The sequence below is a fragment of the Eriocheir sinensis genome, chromosome 4 (genome assembly GCF_024679095.1).
Source record: "Eriocheir sinensis breed Jianghai 21 chromosome 4, ASM2467909v1, whole genome shotgun sequence".
NCBI lineage: Eukaryota > Metazoa > Arthropoda > Malacostraca > Decapoda > Varunidae > Eriocheir > Eriocheir sinensis.
In genome coordinates, this window is record NC_066512.1 from 964,064 (window position 1) to 982,099 (window position 18,036).

General features: G+C 47.5%; 1 protein-coding gene and 1 long non-coding RNA gene across 2 annotated transcripts; one reads left to right on the forward strand and one right to left on the reverse strand.

The window, feature by feature from the left end:
- Positions 1-7,701: 7,701 nt before the first annotated feature.
- Positions 7,702-8,544, reverse strand: LOC127007643 (uncharacterized). The gene is made up of 3 exons (XR_007760318.1): positions 8,362-8,544; positions 8,018-8,199; positions 7,702-7,935 (listed from the first exon to the last, which is right to left on the reverse strand). It is a non-coding gene; the product is annotated as an uncharacterized LOC127007643 (long non-coding RNA).
- Positions 8,545-8,942: 398 nt separating this feature from the next.
- LOC126982121 (uncharacterized) lies at positions 8,943-10,419 on the forward strand. The gene is made up of 2 exons (XM_050833946.1): positions 8,943-9,708; positions 9,890-10,419. Exons 1-2 carry the CDS (start codon positions 8,943-8,945, stop codon positions 10,417-10,419), a joined length of 1,296 nt encoding a protein of 431 aa, XP_050689903.1.
- The last annotated feature ends 7,617 nt before the right edge of the window (positions 10,420-18,036 follow it).

Sequence of the window (18,036 nt, forward strand, 5' to 3'; positions counted from 1 at the left end):
TTTGACGCATTGAACGCTTTTGAGTTTAACGCCGCGCATTTCGTATTCAAACTTCTTATTCCTCGTTCCAACTTTAAGGACCTGGCATTTGTCTACGTTAAAGGGCATCTCCCATCTATCCGACCAAGCTGAAATTTTGTGCAAATCCTCTTGGAGGCTTTGCCTGTCTTCGTCAGTGAGAACCGAGTTACCAATCTTTGTGTCGTCTGCAAATTTACTAATGCGGTTATTGAGTCCAACATCCACGTCGTTGATGTAAATAATGAAGAGCACTGGGCCAAGGACCGAGCCCTGAGGGACGCCACTAGTGACAGGCGCCCACTCTGAGTTAAATCCGTCAATCACTATTCTTTGTTGTCTGTTGCTCAACCAATTCGCGATCCATTGGTTTACTTGACCGTCAATACCTATTTGCTTTAATTTGTAAAGTAATTTATGATGCGGGACATTATCAAACGCTTTCTGGAAATCAAGATAGACTACGTCCAGTGATTTGGTTACGTCATAAACAGTGAAGAGGTCGTTATAAAAGGTTAATAGGTTTGATAGGCAGGATCTTTTGTTTCGAAGCCATGTTGTGAGTCCCCAATCAATGAGTGGCTTTCAAGGTAACTCACAATTTTGTCTCTAATTATGCCCTCAAGTAGCTTACCTACAACCGAAGTTAGACTAATGGGCCTGTAATTACCTGGTACTTTTTCGTCTCCTTTCTTGAAAATCGGTGTCACGTTAGCCTTTTTCCAATCTGAAGGGACGATGCCTTGTCGCAAGGACATATTGAATACGGTTGTGAGGGAGGAGAGTATTTCGCTCTTTGTTTCTTTCAGCAGAGTTGGATATACTTTGTCAAGTCCAGGACTTTTATTTGTTTTAAGTGAATGGAGAGCTTTAAGGACTTTATCGGTTGTTATTTCAAAATTAGGCAATGCATGCTCGAGATTTACAATAGTACTGGTGTTGGTGGCAGCGAGAGGAAGACTGTTAGTATTAAACACCGAGGAAAAGTAATTGTTTAAGAGGTTTGGAATGTGTTGGCTGTCAGTCACTAGTGCACCGTCGCTGTTTGTTAAAGGTCCAATACCACTTTTGATCGCCTTTCTGTTGTTTATGTAACTGAAGAAAGATTTCGGATTATTTTTACAGTTGGCTGCAATATTTTCTTCATATCTACGCTTTGCCTGACCTACTAGTCTTTTACTCGTCGTCTGGCATCATTATAAAGTCTACTGTTTTCAAGCGTGCTTTGTTCTTTCATTAAACTGTAAAACAAATTTATCTCATTTACTGATTGTTTAATTTCGCTATTAAACAACGGTGGGATTTTATTAGTGTTAATTCGCTTCGCACAAGGGGACGAATGTGTTCTGCTGAGTGAGTAAGTGATTTTTAAGGCTTAGCCAGGCTTCCTCTAAGTTGCCGTCATCTGATAGTTGTATTTCTGTTAGTTTTTGTCGGATTTCTACGAAGTTAGCTCTTTTGAAATTGGGCACCTTTACTTTATTTTCAGTCACTGATGATTGAGCTTTAATGTCGACGCGCACTAATTTATGATCGCAAGAACCGAGGTGTTCTCCTACCGTGACACTACTGACTAGGTTATCTTGGGTCGTTATAACAAGGTCGAGTATATTATTTTGTCGAGTTGGCTCAGAAACCATTTGGCTTAGATAATTATCTTCTAGAAATTCGATCATTCTATGTGACTCGCCTTCTGTACCTGACAGTGTCGCCCAGTCGATATGGGGGAGGTTAAAGTCCTCTAATATCAGTGAGTCGCTGTTATTAAGTGACTGCCTTAAGACGCTGTACATTTCAAGGTCGTCATCGAGTGATTGCCCGGGAGGTCTGTAGGTGACAGATATATTTAAGTTGACTTTTGCAATGTTTACTCGCACGCACAGATGTTCAACGTTACTGTTTCCTGGTGTTTTGTCAGTGGGTTGCAAATAGCTTTTGACATAAAGGGCGACGCCACCGCCTCTACGGTTTACACGATCTTTGTTGAAGAGTCTGTAGCCATCTATGTTGTATTCGGAACTTAAATCAATATATGTGGTGTCGATAAATGTTTCGGTTATAGCAATTATGTCAAAATTTTCTGTTAAAGCAAGACATCTCAGTTCATCAAATTTGTTTCTTAGGCTACGCGCATTGAAACTAAGGATTTTTAAGTTATCTAGAGGCTTGGTAATAGAGGTGGTGGTACTTGCGGGATCACGGTTACGGGTTTGTTGCGATGCACGGCGTCTATTTACACGGGCGGGGTGGAGGGACGTGGCTGTGACTCGTTTTTTGCTCGGGAGAGAACAAATGATAAGAGTTCTCCAATATTAGTCTCTCTCCAGAATGACACAGAATTACGCCCATAAATATTAACGCACAAAGTTCACGCACATGAAAATATACGCACATTCACTTACGCACGTAACAATTTAAGCATGTACACACACACACACACACACACACACACACACACACACACACACTGATTATTATTATTATTATTATTATTATTATTATTATTATTATTATTATTATTATTATTATTATTATTATTATTATTATTATTATTATTATTATTATTATTATTATAAGTAACTCCGGCTTATCATTAAACATTCTTTCTCCAAGAGCAAAACTGGGAGGCGGCTCCCATCACAGGAAGTTGAGGCCGTGAAACAGTCTCCTCCATTGATACTGATATCGCCACTCGCCAGCATGGTCCCGCGACACTGTTTGTTGACTTCCACCGTGGTAGCTAACGCGTGATTCGTTGCGTTAATATACCTAGCTGGAGCCACTCCTGACTTCCCATCGTGCTCCGTGGTAGCGGCCACTAACGCATGATTCGTAGCGTTCATAAACATAGCTGGAGCCACTCCTGACTTCCCATCGTGCTCCGTGGTAGCGGCCACTAACGCGTGATTCGTAGCGTTCATAAACATATTAGCTGGAGCCACTCCTGACTTCTCATCGTGCTCCGTGGTAGCGGCCACTAACGCATGATTCGTAGCGTTCATAAACATATTAGCTGAAGCCACTCCTGACTTCCCATCGTGCTCCGTGGTAGCGGCCACTAACGCATGATTCGTAGCGTTCATAAACATAGCTGAAGCCACTCCTGACTTCCCATCGTGCTCCGTGGTAGCGGTCACTAACGCATGATTCGTAGCGTTCATAAACATATTAGCTGAAGCCACTCCTGACTTCCCATCGTGCTCCGTGGTAGCGGCCACTAACGCATGATTCGTAGCGTTCATAAACATATTAGCTGAAGCCACTCCTGACTTCCCATCGTGCTCCGTGGTAGCGGTCACTAACGCATGATTCGTAGCGTTCATAAACATATTAGCTGAAGCCACTCCTGACTTCTCATCGTGCTCCGTGGTAGCGGCCACTAACGCATGATTCGTAGCGTTCATAAACATATTAGCTGAAGCCACTCCTGACTTCTCATCGTGCTCCGTGGTAGCGGTCACTAACGCATGATTCGCAGCGTTCATAAACATATTAGCTGGACCCACCCCTGACTTCTCATCGTGCCCCGTGGTAGCGGTCACTAACGCATGATTCGTAGCGTTCATAAACATATTAGCTGGACCCACCCCTGACTTCCCATCGTGCTCCATGGTAGCGGCCGCTAACGTGGATCGCGTGGCTCGTATCGTTGTTAAACATACTTGAACTGTAAAGGTAAGAATAATTAAGAGGCCTGACACTCATCCCGGCATACATATCAACATACAGAAAGTTCCACCCTCTTCGTATATTTGTCTGTTAAATTACTACCAAGAACAGAATAAAAAAATGTCGACTGGAAGAACAACATCAACGACCAAACAGCAACAACAAAAACACTGCCAAGAACCGAACAAAAAGTGACCCCCAAAGTGTTCCTCCCACGAAGAGGACTGAAGGAAAAACAACGAGGTGAAATTACTGGCAGAGGCGTCTTGATGATACTCCCTATGTTATAATTGTTCTCCCTTCAGGCCAAGCGCACGCACACTGACGCGGGCAGCAGTAACTAATCTGCCGTCTTGATACTCCCTATGTTATAATTGTTCTCCCTTCAGGCCAAGCGCACGCACACTGACGCGGGCAGCAGTAACTAATCTGCCGTCTTGATACTCCCTATGTTATAATTGTTCTCCCTTCAGGCCAAGCGCACGCACACTGACGCGGGCAGCAGTAACTAATCTGCCGTCTTGATAGTTCAGGACCCATAGTTTCAAACGTTTCACGGCCTTGGGATCGCCGTGTCAAGAACCTCTCGTAGAAGTTGTCGGGATTGCCACGGGTGTGTTCATATCTCTGGCGGTAGTTTTGCAAGATTTCTACGCCATGGACGAGTACTACACTCTTGGGAACCCGACGCATTATTTCTGTGGCCTTAGAAAATTATCGTATCAAGAGCCCGAAGCGTGCGAGAATACGAGTCCGGGTGTTATAATTGCTTTTCCTTCAGGCCAAACGCACACACACACTTTGACGCTGGCGGCTGTAATTTTTCTGCCGCGGGGGAGGGCTCCGGAAAACCCCGCGGTGTTGTAACGGGACAAGGGCGGAAGGGCGGGACGCGGGTTCGGGGGGACAATCTGATCAGGAGGAAATGTGGAAAGAAAAAGTGATGATATAAACATGAGGAAAAAATGTCCGTAATTTAAATTCAGTGCAAAGAAGGACGGACGAGACGCGGCGGGGAGGTGTTGCGACCGTCTGAGCAGGAGGAAAAGTGGAGGAAAAGTGATGAATTAAATACATGAGGAAAAATGTCCGTAATTTAAATTCAGTGGAAAGAGGAATCTGGACTTCGTTGTAAAGAGAGAGAGAGAGAGAGAGAGAGAGAGAGAGAGAGAGAGAGAGAGAGAGAGAGAGAGAGAGAGAGAGAGAGAGAGAGAGAGAGAGAGAGAGAGAGAGAGAGAGAGAGAGAGAGAGAGTCCAATCTAAGACAAAACAGCTTGATTAAAAGAAAAAAGACCAAGTGAAATTTAAGATGAAAAAAAAATATGAAAACCAACGCAAAATTAGAAAAAATGTAGGAAATAGAAGAATATTTGAAGGAAATCATTTGTGCTTCATGGAAATGTCTGAGAAAGAACCTCAGAAAATTTTGCATCAAACAAAGAGGAAAGAAGGAATTATATGGACCTTAGGGGAAATATAACAAGATAAAAGATAAATAACTCAAATTTAAAGGAAAGAGGATTTATATGAAGGGCTTAATAAAATATGCGAAAAATAATTACAAGAGAAAAGACTAATTCAGCACATCAACACACACACTCTCTCTCTCTCTCTACGCACATAACACATGCATGTACACACACACACACACACACACACACACACACACACACACACACACACACAGAGACATAGGCAAAAATTGGTTTACAATCAGGGTGGTGGATGAGTGGAATAGGCTTAGCAGTCATGTGGTGAGTGCCAATACAATTGTTACATTTAAAAATGGATTAGATAAATTCATGGACAGCGATATTAGGTGGGGTTAGATACACGGGAGCTACACGGGAGCTTAGGTTCAGAGGAGCTACCTAGCGGCCTCTTGCAGACTCCTATGTTCTTATGTTCACACACACACACACACACACACACACACACACACACACACACACACACACACATACAGACTACCACCTCCACTACTACTACTACTACTACTACTTAACTACTTAACTCTCTAACTACCTAACTAATTAACTATGAACGGATAAAAAGGGGAGGAAACAAGGGAATGGAGGGAGGGGGAGGAGGAGGAAGAGAGGGAGGAAGAGGAGAGGGAAAGGAGGGAGGAAGAGGAGGAAGGGAGGGGGAGGAAAAAGAGAGAGGAAGAAGGACTGGCTATTTGCTATCTGGACGTAAAGAGAGGAGGAGGGAAGGTACGTGTGTGTGTGTGTGTGTGTGTGTGTGTGTGTGTGTGTGTGTGTGTGTGTGTGTGTGTGTGTGTGTGTGTGTGTGTGTGTGTGTGTGTGTGTGTGTTACCTGCGCTGATAGTCGTGTGAGGTAATTAAGATTTCAACACCTGTCAGTATGAAGTTAATGAACAGTGCAATGATCTTTTTAGTGGTTTGAGGTAAAATTGAATCACCTGTCAGTCTTTGTGTCATTAAGAACGTATTGGTTGGTTTAGGAGTCGTGTGAGGGAAGACGTAAGTAGTACCTGTCAGTAGTAAGTATTGGAACATTAAGGTATGGTGTAGTTTTGTGACCCTGGTGGCAGTTTGACTCCTCTGTACCGTGAACTTTAGGAAACATACATTTGACAAGGCTTTCCTAGGAGTTGTGGGCATTTCCAGGGGTAGTTGTGTGACCCTGGTGGCAGTTTGCCTCCTCTGTACTGTGAACCTAAGGAAACACACATTTGACAAGGCTTTCGTAGAGATTTTGGGCATTTCCAGGGGTAGTTTTGTGACCCTGGTGACAGCATGATCTTTCCTCTATACCGTGCAATAAGAAAACACACATTGACAAGGCTTCCTAGTAGTAGTAAGCATTTCCAGGGTAGTTTTGTGACCCTGGTGGTAGTTTGACCTTCCTCTGTACTGTGAACCTAAAGAAATACACATTTGACAAGACTTTCCTAGGAGTCATGGGCATTTCCATGGGTAGTGTTGTGACCTCGGTGTTAGTTTGCCACCTCCTCTGTACCGTGAACTAATAAAAATATATTTTAAAAGGCTTTCGTAGGGATTTTGGGCATTTCCAGGGGTAGTTTTGAGACCCTGGTGGCAGTTTGACTCCTACTCTGTACCGTGAAACAAAAAAGCACACATTAGACAAGGCTTTCCTAGGAGTTGTGGGCATTTCAGGGGTAGTTTGTGACCCTGGTGGTAGTTTGACCTCTGTACCGTGAACATAAGGAAACACACATTAGACAAGGCTGTAGGAGTTGTGGGCATTTCCAGGGGTGTTGTGACCCTGGTGACAGTTTGACTCCTTCTCTGTACCGTGAGACAAAAAAGCACACATTAGACAAGGCTTTCCTAGGAGTTGTGGGCATTTCCAGAGGTAGTTTTGTGACCCTTGTGGCAGTTTGACTCCTCTGTACCGTGAACCTAAAAGAAAAAAAAAACATTTGACAAGACTTTCCTAGAAGTCATGGGCATTTCCAGGGGTAGTGTTGTGACCTCGGTGGTAATGCAAGATGGCGCCACTATAAACACTCGCCTGCGCCAGAACGGGTTGGGCCGACCATCAGGCCCCACCTGGAAGAAGCCTCGGGCCGACCATCAGGCCCCACCAGGAAGATGCCTACCGGCGCAACAGGCAACGACGTAAAAAAAAAAAATTTAAATAAATAAATAAAAAAATTCCAGGGGTAGTGTTGTGACCTCGGTGGTAGTTTGACCCCTCCTCTGTACCGTGAACCTAAAAAAGATTTATTTGACAAGGCTTTCGTAGGAGTTGTGGGCATTTCCAGGGGTAGTTTTGTGACCCTAGTGGCAGTTTGACCCTTCGTCTGTACCGTCAACCAAAAAAAAAAAATATTGACAAGGCATTCGTAGGAGTCATGGGCATTTCCAGGGGTAGTTTTGTGACCCTGGTGGCAGTGTGACCCTTCCTCTGTACTTTGAGCCTAAAAAATCACTAACGAAAACCCGATTGGACTCTATTTTGCAATTTGGAAATAGTTCACTTGAGGGGAAAATAGTTACACGTAGTTACCTTGTTCACGTGTATAGCTTGTGTTGATTAGGTGCGCGAGGCCTCAGTGCTCATCTCCGGGGTAATAATAGATAGTGGTTACCTTGTTCACGTGTATAGCTTGTGTTGATTAGGTGCGCGAGGCCTCAGTGCTCATCTCCGGGGTAATAATAGATAGTGGTTACCTTGTTCACGTGTATAGCTTGTGTTGATTAGGTGCGCGAGGCCTCAGTGCTCATCTCCGGGGTAATAATAGATAGTGGTTACCTTGTTCACGTGTATAGCCTGTGTTGATTAGGTGCGCGAGGCCTCAGTGCTCATCTCCGGGGTAATAATAGAGAGTGGTTACCTTGTTCACGTGTATAGCCTGTGTTGATTAGGTGCGCGAGGCCTCAGTGCTCATCTCCGGGGTAATAATAGATAGTGGTTACCTTGTTCACGTGTATAGCCTGTGTTGATTAGGTGCGCGAGGCCTCAGTGCTCATCTCCGGGGTAATAATAGATAGTGGTTACCTTGTTCACGTGTATAGCCTGTGTTGATTAGGTGCGCGAGGCCTCAGTGCTCATCTCCGGGGTAATAATAGATAGTGGTTACCTTGTTCACGTGAATAGACTGTGTAGATTAGGTGCGTGGCTTCATTGCTCATCTACGGGGTAATAATAGATAGTGGTTACCTTGTTCACGTGTATAACCTGTGTTGATTAGGGAGAGTAGTCTAGAGGTGCGCGCGGCCTCAGTGCTCATCTCCGGGGTGAAAACAGATGCAGTGATAACTAGTGATGGGCGATAATTTTTCTTCAGTAATCGATTATTTCCATTACTATTGTGGCCTTTTTGATTACTCTCACCTTAGAATAGATTATACAGTGATTTATTGGTAGTGTATCAGGTATTGTGTTGTGGTTTATCTCTCTCTCTCTCTCTCTCTCTCTCTCTCTCTCTCTCTCTCCACGCCACCAGAGGGCCAAGGACAACAACACCCTGTCTGAGATCTCCACTTCTTTCGTGTGTTTTGCTGGATTCCCGCTACCGCTTCCCTACAGCTGTTGCGGAGAGCAACATCGAGGTCCAGTTTACCCTCATATGACATTTGGGTTCTTGGTGTTTGGACTTAGCCTGTAGACTTTGATGAAATTCAACTCGACCGGCTGGGCCCCTCTGGTCAGTGGGCTTCATTTCTGCGCATGCGCAGTGCCTCTGGTGTGACGTCATGGATACGTCACTCCTGTCATAGTAGTGAGGCTTCCATACCCTCTCGCTCCCTACGTCCGTCATGGAGCCATCGGGGCCCGTCTCCCTGGCGGATCTTGAGGCTGACTTGGCGCTGAGCGACGAGGATGCAATGGATCACGACGACTGGCCGCCACCGCGTCTTGCAAGCCAGGTTCCCCTCTCCGGCAAGCGCCCCATATCCCACGACACTGACAGTAACAGTGAGCCGTCTTCCCCTGCTGCTAAGGCCTCTAAGCAGAGGGGGTCGTCTGACTCTCGGGACACCATATCAGCCCAGAACAGCAGCCCTCCCCCGCCCCAACCTCTCATGGACTCCTCGCGCGATGCCCCGTTGCTGAGCGCCTCTCACCTACCAGCCTTCGCCCCCAGGGTTGACTACGTCAAGCTACTCTTCAAGGACAACCCGACAGTAGATCTCAAGCTTCGTTGGTTGTCCGAAGTCACCCGAAATTTTCAACTTGACCGCGACCAGGCTGAAGTCAAGATGGCAGCCATAACGTCTCGCTTCGTATACGTCTCCCGCCGCCGCACGGATGTCATCGACAGCGTGACGAGTGGGGAGTTTCTGTCCCTCACCCTCGAGCTCCAAGACTCTCCAGAAAGGCCTCGCAAGTTTCCTACGTACCTCCTAGCTCGTTACCCTGTCTGTGCTGACCCTGCCTTGGCCAAGGAGTTGCCGGGCATCTACTCTGCTCGCCGATTTTACCAGAATGGCTCTCCCCTTCCCCGCCTGGTCGTCACCTGGAGTCTTCCTGAACCACTGCCCCCGAGTGTCAGCTTCAGCTTCCTTCCGTGCCTGCCACCCTGTGAGCTTCGCAGGATGCAGGACGAGCGACCATGGTGCCTGATGCTGGGGCCTCGGCCACATATCCTGTTACTGTTCTGCGGCTGAGCGTTGTGCATGGTGCTCCGGCCTCACGATTCACGCACCTGCCCACACCGCAACCCTCCTCGGATTCTACTGCTTCTGACTCCGCCTCCACTCAGCCACAGCCCCGCCTCCGGACACGTCGCTCTGGAAATGTCCCTGCTGTCATCAAGCAGGAGTGAACGTCTGGCAGGGGTGCGCGAGGCACCAGCCCAAAGTGGCCCCTGCAGCCTCGCGCCCCCCGCACCCCGCGCCGCCGCCCCCACCAAGCCTCCCTGCCGCTCCTCGTGTTTCATCCGCCACCTCTGACTCCCCGCAAGTGACTGCACTTCGGGACGCTGTTGCCTCTCTCAAAACTCAGGTTTCTGCTTTCAATGAACGTTTTGAGGCACTTACAACTTGCCTAAATACCTTAGTTGCCAAGCAGGCCACGCTCGAGACGACCTTGAATTCATTGGTTGAGTCTCAACAAGTCGTCATTGCTTCCATCGCTACAATTACGGAGAAGCTGAGCTCCGTGACCCCACTCCTCACCAGCCTGCCTGCTCTCGCCAGGGACCCTCCCTCACCTAGCGCGGCACCCGGCCGTGCCCGCGCCACTGCCACTTCATCATCTGCCCGCCGTCCTCCTAAAGGCCATGCTCGATAATCTGGTTGATCTCCATGTCCTCTCGTGGAATGCCTGCGGGATTACGAATTGGGCTAAGCTTACTGCACTTAAGGGATATGTGCACCGTCACCACCCAGATGTCATCTTCATCCAAGAGGCATTTGTTGGCCACGCTCTACCTGTGGGGGAGGCACCCTCGCTCAGCGGCTACGTGTCCTATGTTCATCGGGCTCGACACGGACTTGTTGCCTATTTTGACTCCTCTGTTCAGCATCGTTTCCTTCAGAACTCTGTGGACGGTGACACAAACTTCCAGCTTTTTGAGGTCACTGTTGGGGCGGGCACCGTACGGATATGTAACGTGTACTCTGCACCGAGCAGGATGGATCCTAATGTTCTCCCAGCTCCTACCATTCGTGGCATGGTGTACATGGGCGACTTCAACGCTAGACACCCTGCCCTAGGAGACCTCTCTGGCACTGTCAATCGCAACGGGACTCATCTCCTGACTACATTCGTCGCAATCGGCTGACTCGATGGGACACTGCTGGCGCTACCCACGCTCGGGGCGGTGTACTAGATCACATCCTTACCTGTGGACTCGTGGCGTCCCAGGTCAGGTGCTCATCGGTTCCGCACTCTTCTCTGACCACATTGCTCTCAGTGTCCATTACTCCGTTCCTGCCACACATACTCCAGCCCAAACCCGCTCTCGCATTACAATCCCACCCAAGTACCGTCCTACTTTCATTTCTTACATGTCTAGTCAACTTCCTACATTTGACCTCCACTGCCCTGAAAAGTTATACTCTTCACTTGTCAATGCCACGCACGCCTTCTATACTCGTTACGACAGTAAGCCACATTAGGCGTCGCTCTGCTGCCCCCACCTGGACCCTGGATGACCGCATCGCTCTGGCGGAGAGGAAGGTGACGGAGGACGGCCTCGTCTTTCAGCAACGCCCATGTCCCGATACTCTACACCAGTGTCAGCTGTCAAGGGACGACTTGGTTGCCCTGCAGCGTTGTGTGCAGACAGACTCGTGGCACAAACTCACTGACAGCATCAACCATCAAACGAGTGCTGCCTCCATGTGGCACCTTATCAACAAGGTTGTGAAAAAGAAAGCCCCTAGTGCCCTCCACCACAGCCCTGCTCACTACGCACAAGATCTTATCGATGAATGGTCAGCACAGTCTCGCGTCACCAACCTTCCAGCGCACGTGCAAGCCGCCTTCCGCCCAGGATAATTACCGTGCACTCCGTCTCACCGCTGCCTTGCTGAACAGGGGATGAAGAGGATGATGTAGCCATAACGGACAACGAGCTGCGACGTGCCCTCGCCAGGGTAAGGCAACATCTCCAGGGATGATGGCATTACCTATGCAGTTCTGCGGGCTCTCCTGGACGTCCCTAGCAACCCTCTCCTCCGGCTGTACACCCTCTGTCTCCGCCTCGGTTACGTGCCGCGAGCTTGGACCTGCAGCACGATTGTGCCCATCCCTAAACCGAGCACCGATAAGTTCCGAACTATCTCCTCACCTCCTGTTTCTCAAAGGTTTTTGAACGTATTCTCCTCTCCCGTCTTATGTTCCGGCTGCAGGACAAGCTGTCGCCCAGACTTTATGGCTTTTTGCCACAGCGAGGAACGCACCACTGCCTAATGGAGCTCTACACTCGTCTCTCTCCCGCCAGTGTTGTGGCCTTCATCGACCTCAAAAGTGCCTTTGACGTCGCCAACGGAGATATCATTTTGGATCAATTAGTCGATTTTGGTGTCAAAGGGAACCTACTGAGGTGGATCAGGGGTTACCTGCGTAATAGAACGTCTCGTGTTCTATTCAAGGGGGCGTGCAGTACCACAAAACGCTTTGAGCTCGGTGCCCCACAAGGTGGTGTTCTTAGTCCCTTTTTGTTCAACATCCTCGTCCACCGCCTCCTTTCTCTACTTCCTGACGTCGACGGAACGACCATCACATGCTGTGCAGACGACATTTGCATTCATTCAAGTTCTCCAGAAGATCTGCAACGCTACCTCCGTTCTTTCTACGTGTCTGCCTCTTCGTGTGGCCTCATTATCTCCCCAGACAAGAGCAGAATCTTCTCACCCCGTCCTGCAAGAACACTGCCAGACTTCACTGTGGGTAACACCATCATACCTTTGTGCACGCAATATCTCTACCTCGGCGCCCCAGTCCGGATCACCCCTTCCATCCCAGCGAGACAGCGCGTGCATCCCCTTGTCCAGGACTTGCTAGCCCGATTGTAGCGACGTCTCGCTCCGCTCCGTTGGCTGACCAGCTACGCTGCCGGTGTGTCCATCCCTGTGGCCAGAACCATATACATAACGTTTATCCGATCTGTAGTTGACTATCTCTCCTGCACTTTGTCAACTCTCCAGAGCAACTTTACAGCCTCTTGAAAAGTTCCAGAATCAGGCAATGAGGCTCATTCTTGGTTGCCCCGTCTCCACCAGAATTGTCAATATGCAACGTGAACTACAGCTTCCGCCACTTGTGGACAGAATATGCACCAACGTTATCTATTTCAGCATCAAATGTCTGCATCGCCCTCACCTCTCTCCCCACTTCTCTCACGTCATCGAGACCTCACTAGATCCAGCTGCACCTCGTCCTCTGCTTCGTAGTGGTGGTCGCACACTGGTCAGCACTGTCAGCTCAAACATTCAGAGGCTCAACATCAACATCATGGCGGAGGACGTGGATCGCGGCCCCCCTCCCTGGCAGACTCCCGTGCCAGCAGTCACCTACACTCTGACTTCCACGTCTGACCTACCTCAGCTCCAGCGACAACGAGCCCTGGAAACCATCGCCAGATTGTCCTCGTCTCTTCGCGTGGCCCACCACCTCTACACCGACGGTTCCTTCAAGGGACGGCATTGCTGGCTGTGCTGTGTTCTCCCCCAATCTGGAGCCTCCGTTCGGGGGTTGGGCAGGGCGTCGTCTCCCGAATTCGTCTAGTTCTACGTACTGTGAGCTCCATGGACTCTTGGATGCTGTCACTTTGTTATCGCGGAGCAGACTCAACGGCCTCATCATCTGTGACTCAAAATCTGCTCTCCGTGCCCTCTCCTCCCCCAGGCCTACATACCAGCAACTGGTCACACAAATTCTCCGCCGCCTTGCCACAGCCCTCGAGAGTTCACTGACGGTGCACTTTTTATGGATTCCGTCACACATCGGTCTCTTGGCCAACGACGTTGCGGACCGTCTTGCAAGGGCTGCCTGTGACCTGGACCCGCCAGCTGCTGGTGCCGCTGCTACCTCCTTGCCGTGGTGCAAGAAAATGGTACGCCAAGCTGCCTGCTCCTCCACCCGTCACCGTAGCGATGCTGAGAGGGCCGCCAGTGCGTCTATCCAGCACTACGAACACTTCCTGCCTCGTCCACACATGTACCGTCGCTCCGGTCTCATGGTTCGCCGCCATAATGTAGTGTGTGCTCGTCTCCGGCTTGGGTACCGGCGAGTGTGGCAGCTGGCCGAGGCGGGGGACGCGCCTCACTTCTCCTCCTGCAAGCTGTGTGACGCGCCCAATGCTAACACCCTTGAACACTATTGCTTGGAGTGTCCACGTGTTGCTGACTTAATACCACAAGGACTCTCACTTGTGGAGACATGTAAATATTTATCGTCTGGAAACAATCTAGATGTTATCCTCACTCGACATCCACATTTTGGGGGATGCTAAATTATTATTATTATTTTTTTTTTCCTACTGTTGACTCAGTATCACAGCGTGCCCTGTGAGGCACGAGTCGCCTGTATCGAAGTTAGCATCCTGAACATGTACTATAGTCTGTTCAGAGCAAGAAGGCGGTTCAGGGTGGAGCTGGTATCGTCGTTTACCTCTACCCATGCTGCCAAATCAGCTTTCGTACATGCGTCTCTCTCTTATTTCCCATCCATGTGCTATTTGAAAGCGATATTTTATATATTCTGTATATAGTAAAGGAAGCTACATAGTACAATGAGTGTCGATGTTTAGGATTATAACAAGGATTTGTATAAATTCTATGACATGTGGCAGCGATTTTTTCCCATGTTGCCACGTTGTGGTGTTGGCAGTGGTGGTGGTGGTGGTGGTCGGTGTGTCCCCCTAGGTCCCTCCCCCGGGTCGAGAGGGAGAGAGAGGGAGAGAGAGAGAGATAAACAGGTGGGTTGTGGGTGGGTAGGCCGGGAGAGAGTGCTAAGCTGATAATTGGCGGTCGAACTGGCAGCGCTGCACTCATGGGAATTCTGGAATCTGCCACACCTTGAACCGCCTTCATGCTCCGAACAGACTATAGGCTTGGCACCCTGGCGTGTAATAAATTAATCAAAACAAAAAAAATCTCTCTCTCTCTCTCTCTCTCTCTCTCTCTCTCTCTCTCCTTCCTTGGTGCTTTCTTTTCTTCAGTTCTTTCTCTATGTTCCTACTTCCTTTAATTTTCTTTCTTATTTCTTTCCTTTTCTTGTATTCCTCCTCCCTTGTTATCATTACCTTCAGCTTCCATGACCTGCTCCCCTTCTTCATCTCCCTTTTTAGTCTTGTTTTTCTTCATCTTGTTCTTGTTAGTCTTTCTCTTCCTTCTTTTCCATCTCCTCCTCTTGTTACTGCTCTTTCTCCTTCCTCACCACCATGACCACTACCGCTTCCTCCTCCTCCTCTTCCCTCTCATCCTCCTCCTCCTCCTCCTCCATGAATCAGCCTCCTCGTGTACCTGTCTGCCTGGGTCCTGTCCGCCACTTGTCCGCCCAGGAAAGTGGAATCGGATACTACATGAGCGGCTTTCGACTCGCTCCTCGCATAAACGCCTCGATCCCTTTAGATGTGGGAGCTCTCAGCGCGTGTCTCCGGCGGGGGAGGTGATGCGCCGAGCTCGTGGGAGTGGAAGGTTGACTGGATGTTCTTATGGATTTGACTTCGGAGGTGGAGAGGAGAGAATGGAGTGTAAGGTGTAAAATATGTAATGGGTAGATAAATGGAGAGTGTCTAAGAGAATAAGAACATAAGAATAGAATATGAAGGTAAAATGAGATGATGTCGAAGGGAGGAGGGAAGGAATGAAGGTAGAATGAAAGGATGGGAAGGCGTTAGAGAGTGAGAGGACAGAGAAGGTGGCAGTGATGTAGAGTAAGGAGGAGGAGAAGGAGCAGGAGGAGGCGATGGATGGGATTGAGAGAAGGTAAGGTGATATGCCACGCGTATTATGGTTAGAAAGTGTTATGAAGTGGCGTGAGTCTCCTTTGTTGAATAGGTAAATGTGGAACACCTCTGCCTTGCTCTCCGCATCTAAAGCGATCCAAGGTTTGTTTATAAAGAGGAACCACCGGCAAGGGAACATGACATGAGCTTGATTTATATCGTTGCTTAACATCCTCAACGTGGCATCTCTGCGTTGTTTTTTACGCTCATGAAGGCATATTATTAGTCTTGTGAATGAGATGTGGCTTTGATTTCAATTCTAGTTAGTTGTGGATCATATATGTTTCTTTCTGGGTAATTTAGTGTAAGCAAAGACTACGAAAAGTTTTAAATGGACCTTACTTAGATTTATGGATATGTCGGGCGGTTAATAAGTACGTAACTTGTTCTGGAGAGCTACTTTTTTTTCTCATGAACTCTGTCTTTTTGGGTGTGGAAGAGAAACTTGTATTTTGTCCTATTTTCCAATTAATGCACTGCGGCCTTTATTGGAATAGCTTAATAACACAAACAAAGAATTTAGCATTGGCCTTTAGAAAAAAATGCATATGAAAACGTAGGAAATTATAATTGAGGTAAGTTAGATCAGACAGGGAGATTAAGGAGGAAGAGGAGGAGGAGGAGGAGGAGGAGATGGAAGAGATGAGTGGAGTGCTGAAGTCAAGGAGGAGCCAAGAGAAGGAGATTGTGTAGCACTGAAGTCTGAGTCAGTTGGTCGGCCCCGGAGAGCAAGTAGTCCCGGGCACAACACGTCTTGACCCCTGACCCTCACGCCGCACCTTATGGCTCTCGGCGCTGCTATCAGGGCCGTCTAATAGGCGCACCTAACAGTACCATAGCCGATCCAGGATTCAGGACGTTTCCTAAGTTAAAGAAGGTAATGTTATACTTGTATTTCGTAAAGAATCCTTATAACCAAAAACAAACTAAAATTATGAGTATTCTTTTTCTTGAACACAACATTCATTAAACAACAGAACAATAATATGAAAATACGTATAGCTACCGTTGCCAGATTGTCGTACTCAGAGCATAGTATTTAACGGTTTCTGACGCCTAACTATTGCCAAGAAACATCAGGATCTTACTCTTTTAACGATAACTATAAATTAGTTTCGTTTTTGGAGCCCAAAAGACAGTTTTGGGGCAGGAAGTCGGGAAATATAATCGGCTGAGTACGACAATCTGGCAATAATCTGTGGCCGAGGCAGCAGCAGCCTGCCATATTGCGGGTGTCAGATACCTAAAATAGTATACTTTTACTACGTAGAGCAGGTGATGTCACTTATTGTGACTTCGTGAGCTTTCATATTTATCTATTTGTGTATGTTTCATGGTGCCAAAACTTTAATTACTAGTTTCATTTTTACTAGTGACACGAATTTGTGACTGTTTATCACAATAGAATTTCACTCTAATAAGTGAATCAGACTCCACAGAAATGTTACCAGTGTGTGTATGAATGAATACAAAGATAAGCACATACTTTGATTTACCTCTAGGATGGCTCGTGGATCATTAAGAAATGAAAACAAAATATCCGGCTAAGCTGCTCTTTAGCGATTACCTTTAATGGCGCCCAAAAACCAGTCCCTCCGCCAAGTTTGTACCCCACATTTGGTGATGTCATAAGAACATAAGAACATAAGAACGCAGGAGTCTGCAAGAGGCCGGTAGGCCTGTACGAGGCAGCTCCTTTGACCCTAAGCTCCCGTGTATCTAACCCCACCTAATATCGCTGTCCATGAATTTATCTAGTCTATTTTTTAATGTGACAATTGTATTGGCACTCACCACATGACTGCTAAGCCTATTCCACTCATCCACCACCCTGTTAGTAAACCAATTTCTGCCTATGTCCCTGTTGAATCTGAATTTATCCAGTTTAAACCCGTTACTTCGTGTCCTACCCGGTTCTCTTACCAACAAAACCTTATGAATGTCTCCCTTATTAAAGCCCTTCATCCATTTATAAACCTCGATCATGTCTCCACGCACCCTTCGCCTTTCTAGAGAATGCAAGTTTAAGAGAGGGAGTGAAAGCAGATTGCTGTGTCGGGATGGTGTTGCTAATTTTTATACACACACACACACACACACACACACACACACACACACACACACACATTCCGAACGCCTCTTTAACTACATATTCATATTTACAAATAAAAGAAAAGTGTTTTCAGATATGGTTTTCATACAGTTCTTGGAAGCGTGATAAGAATTAGCGTAAACATAGGGCGTCTCTCTCTCTCTCTCTCTCTCTCCCTTGTGCGAAGCGAATTAACACTAATAAAAGTCCACCTTGGTTTAATAGCGAAATTAAACACTCAGTCAAGGAGAGAAAATTGTCTTACAGGTTAAAGAAAGAGCAAAGCACGCCCGAAAACATTTGACTTTACAATGATGCCAGGCGACGAGTAAACAGATTAGTGCGTCAGGCAAAGCGT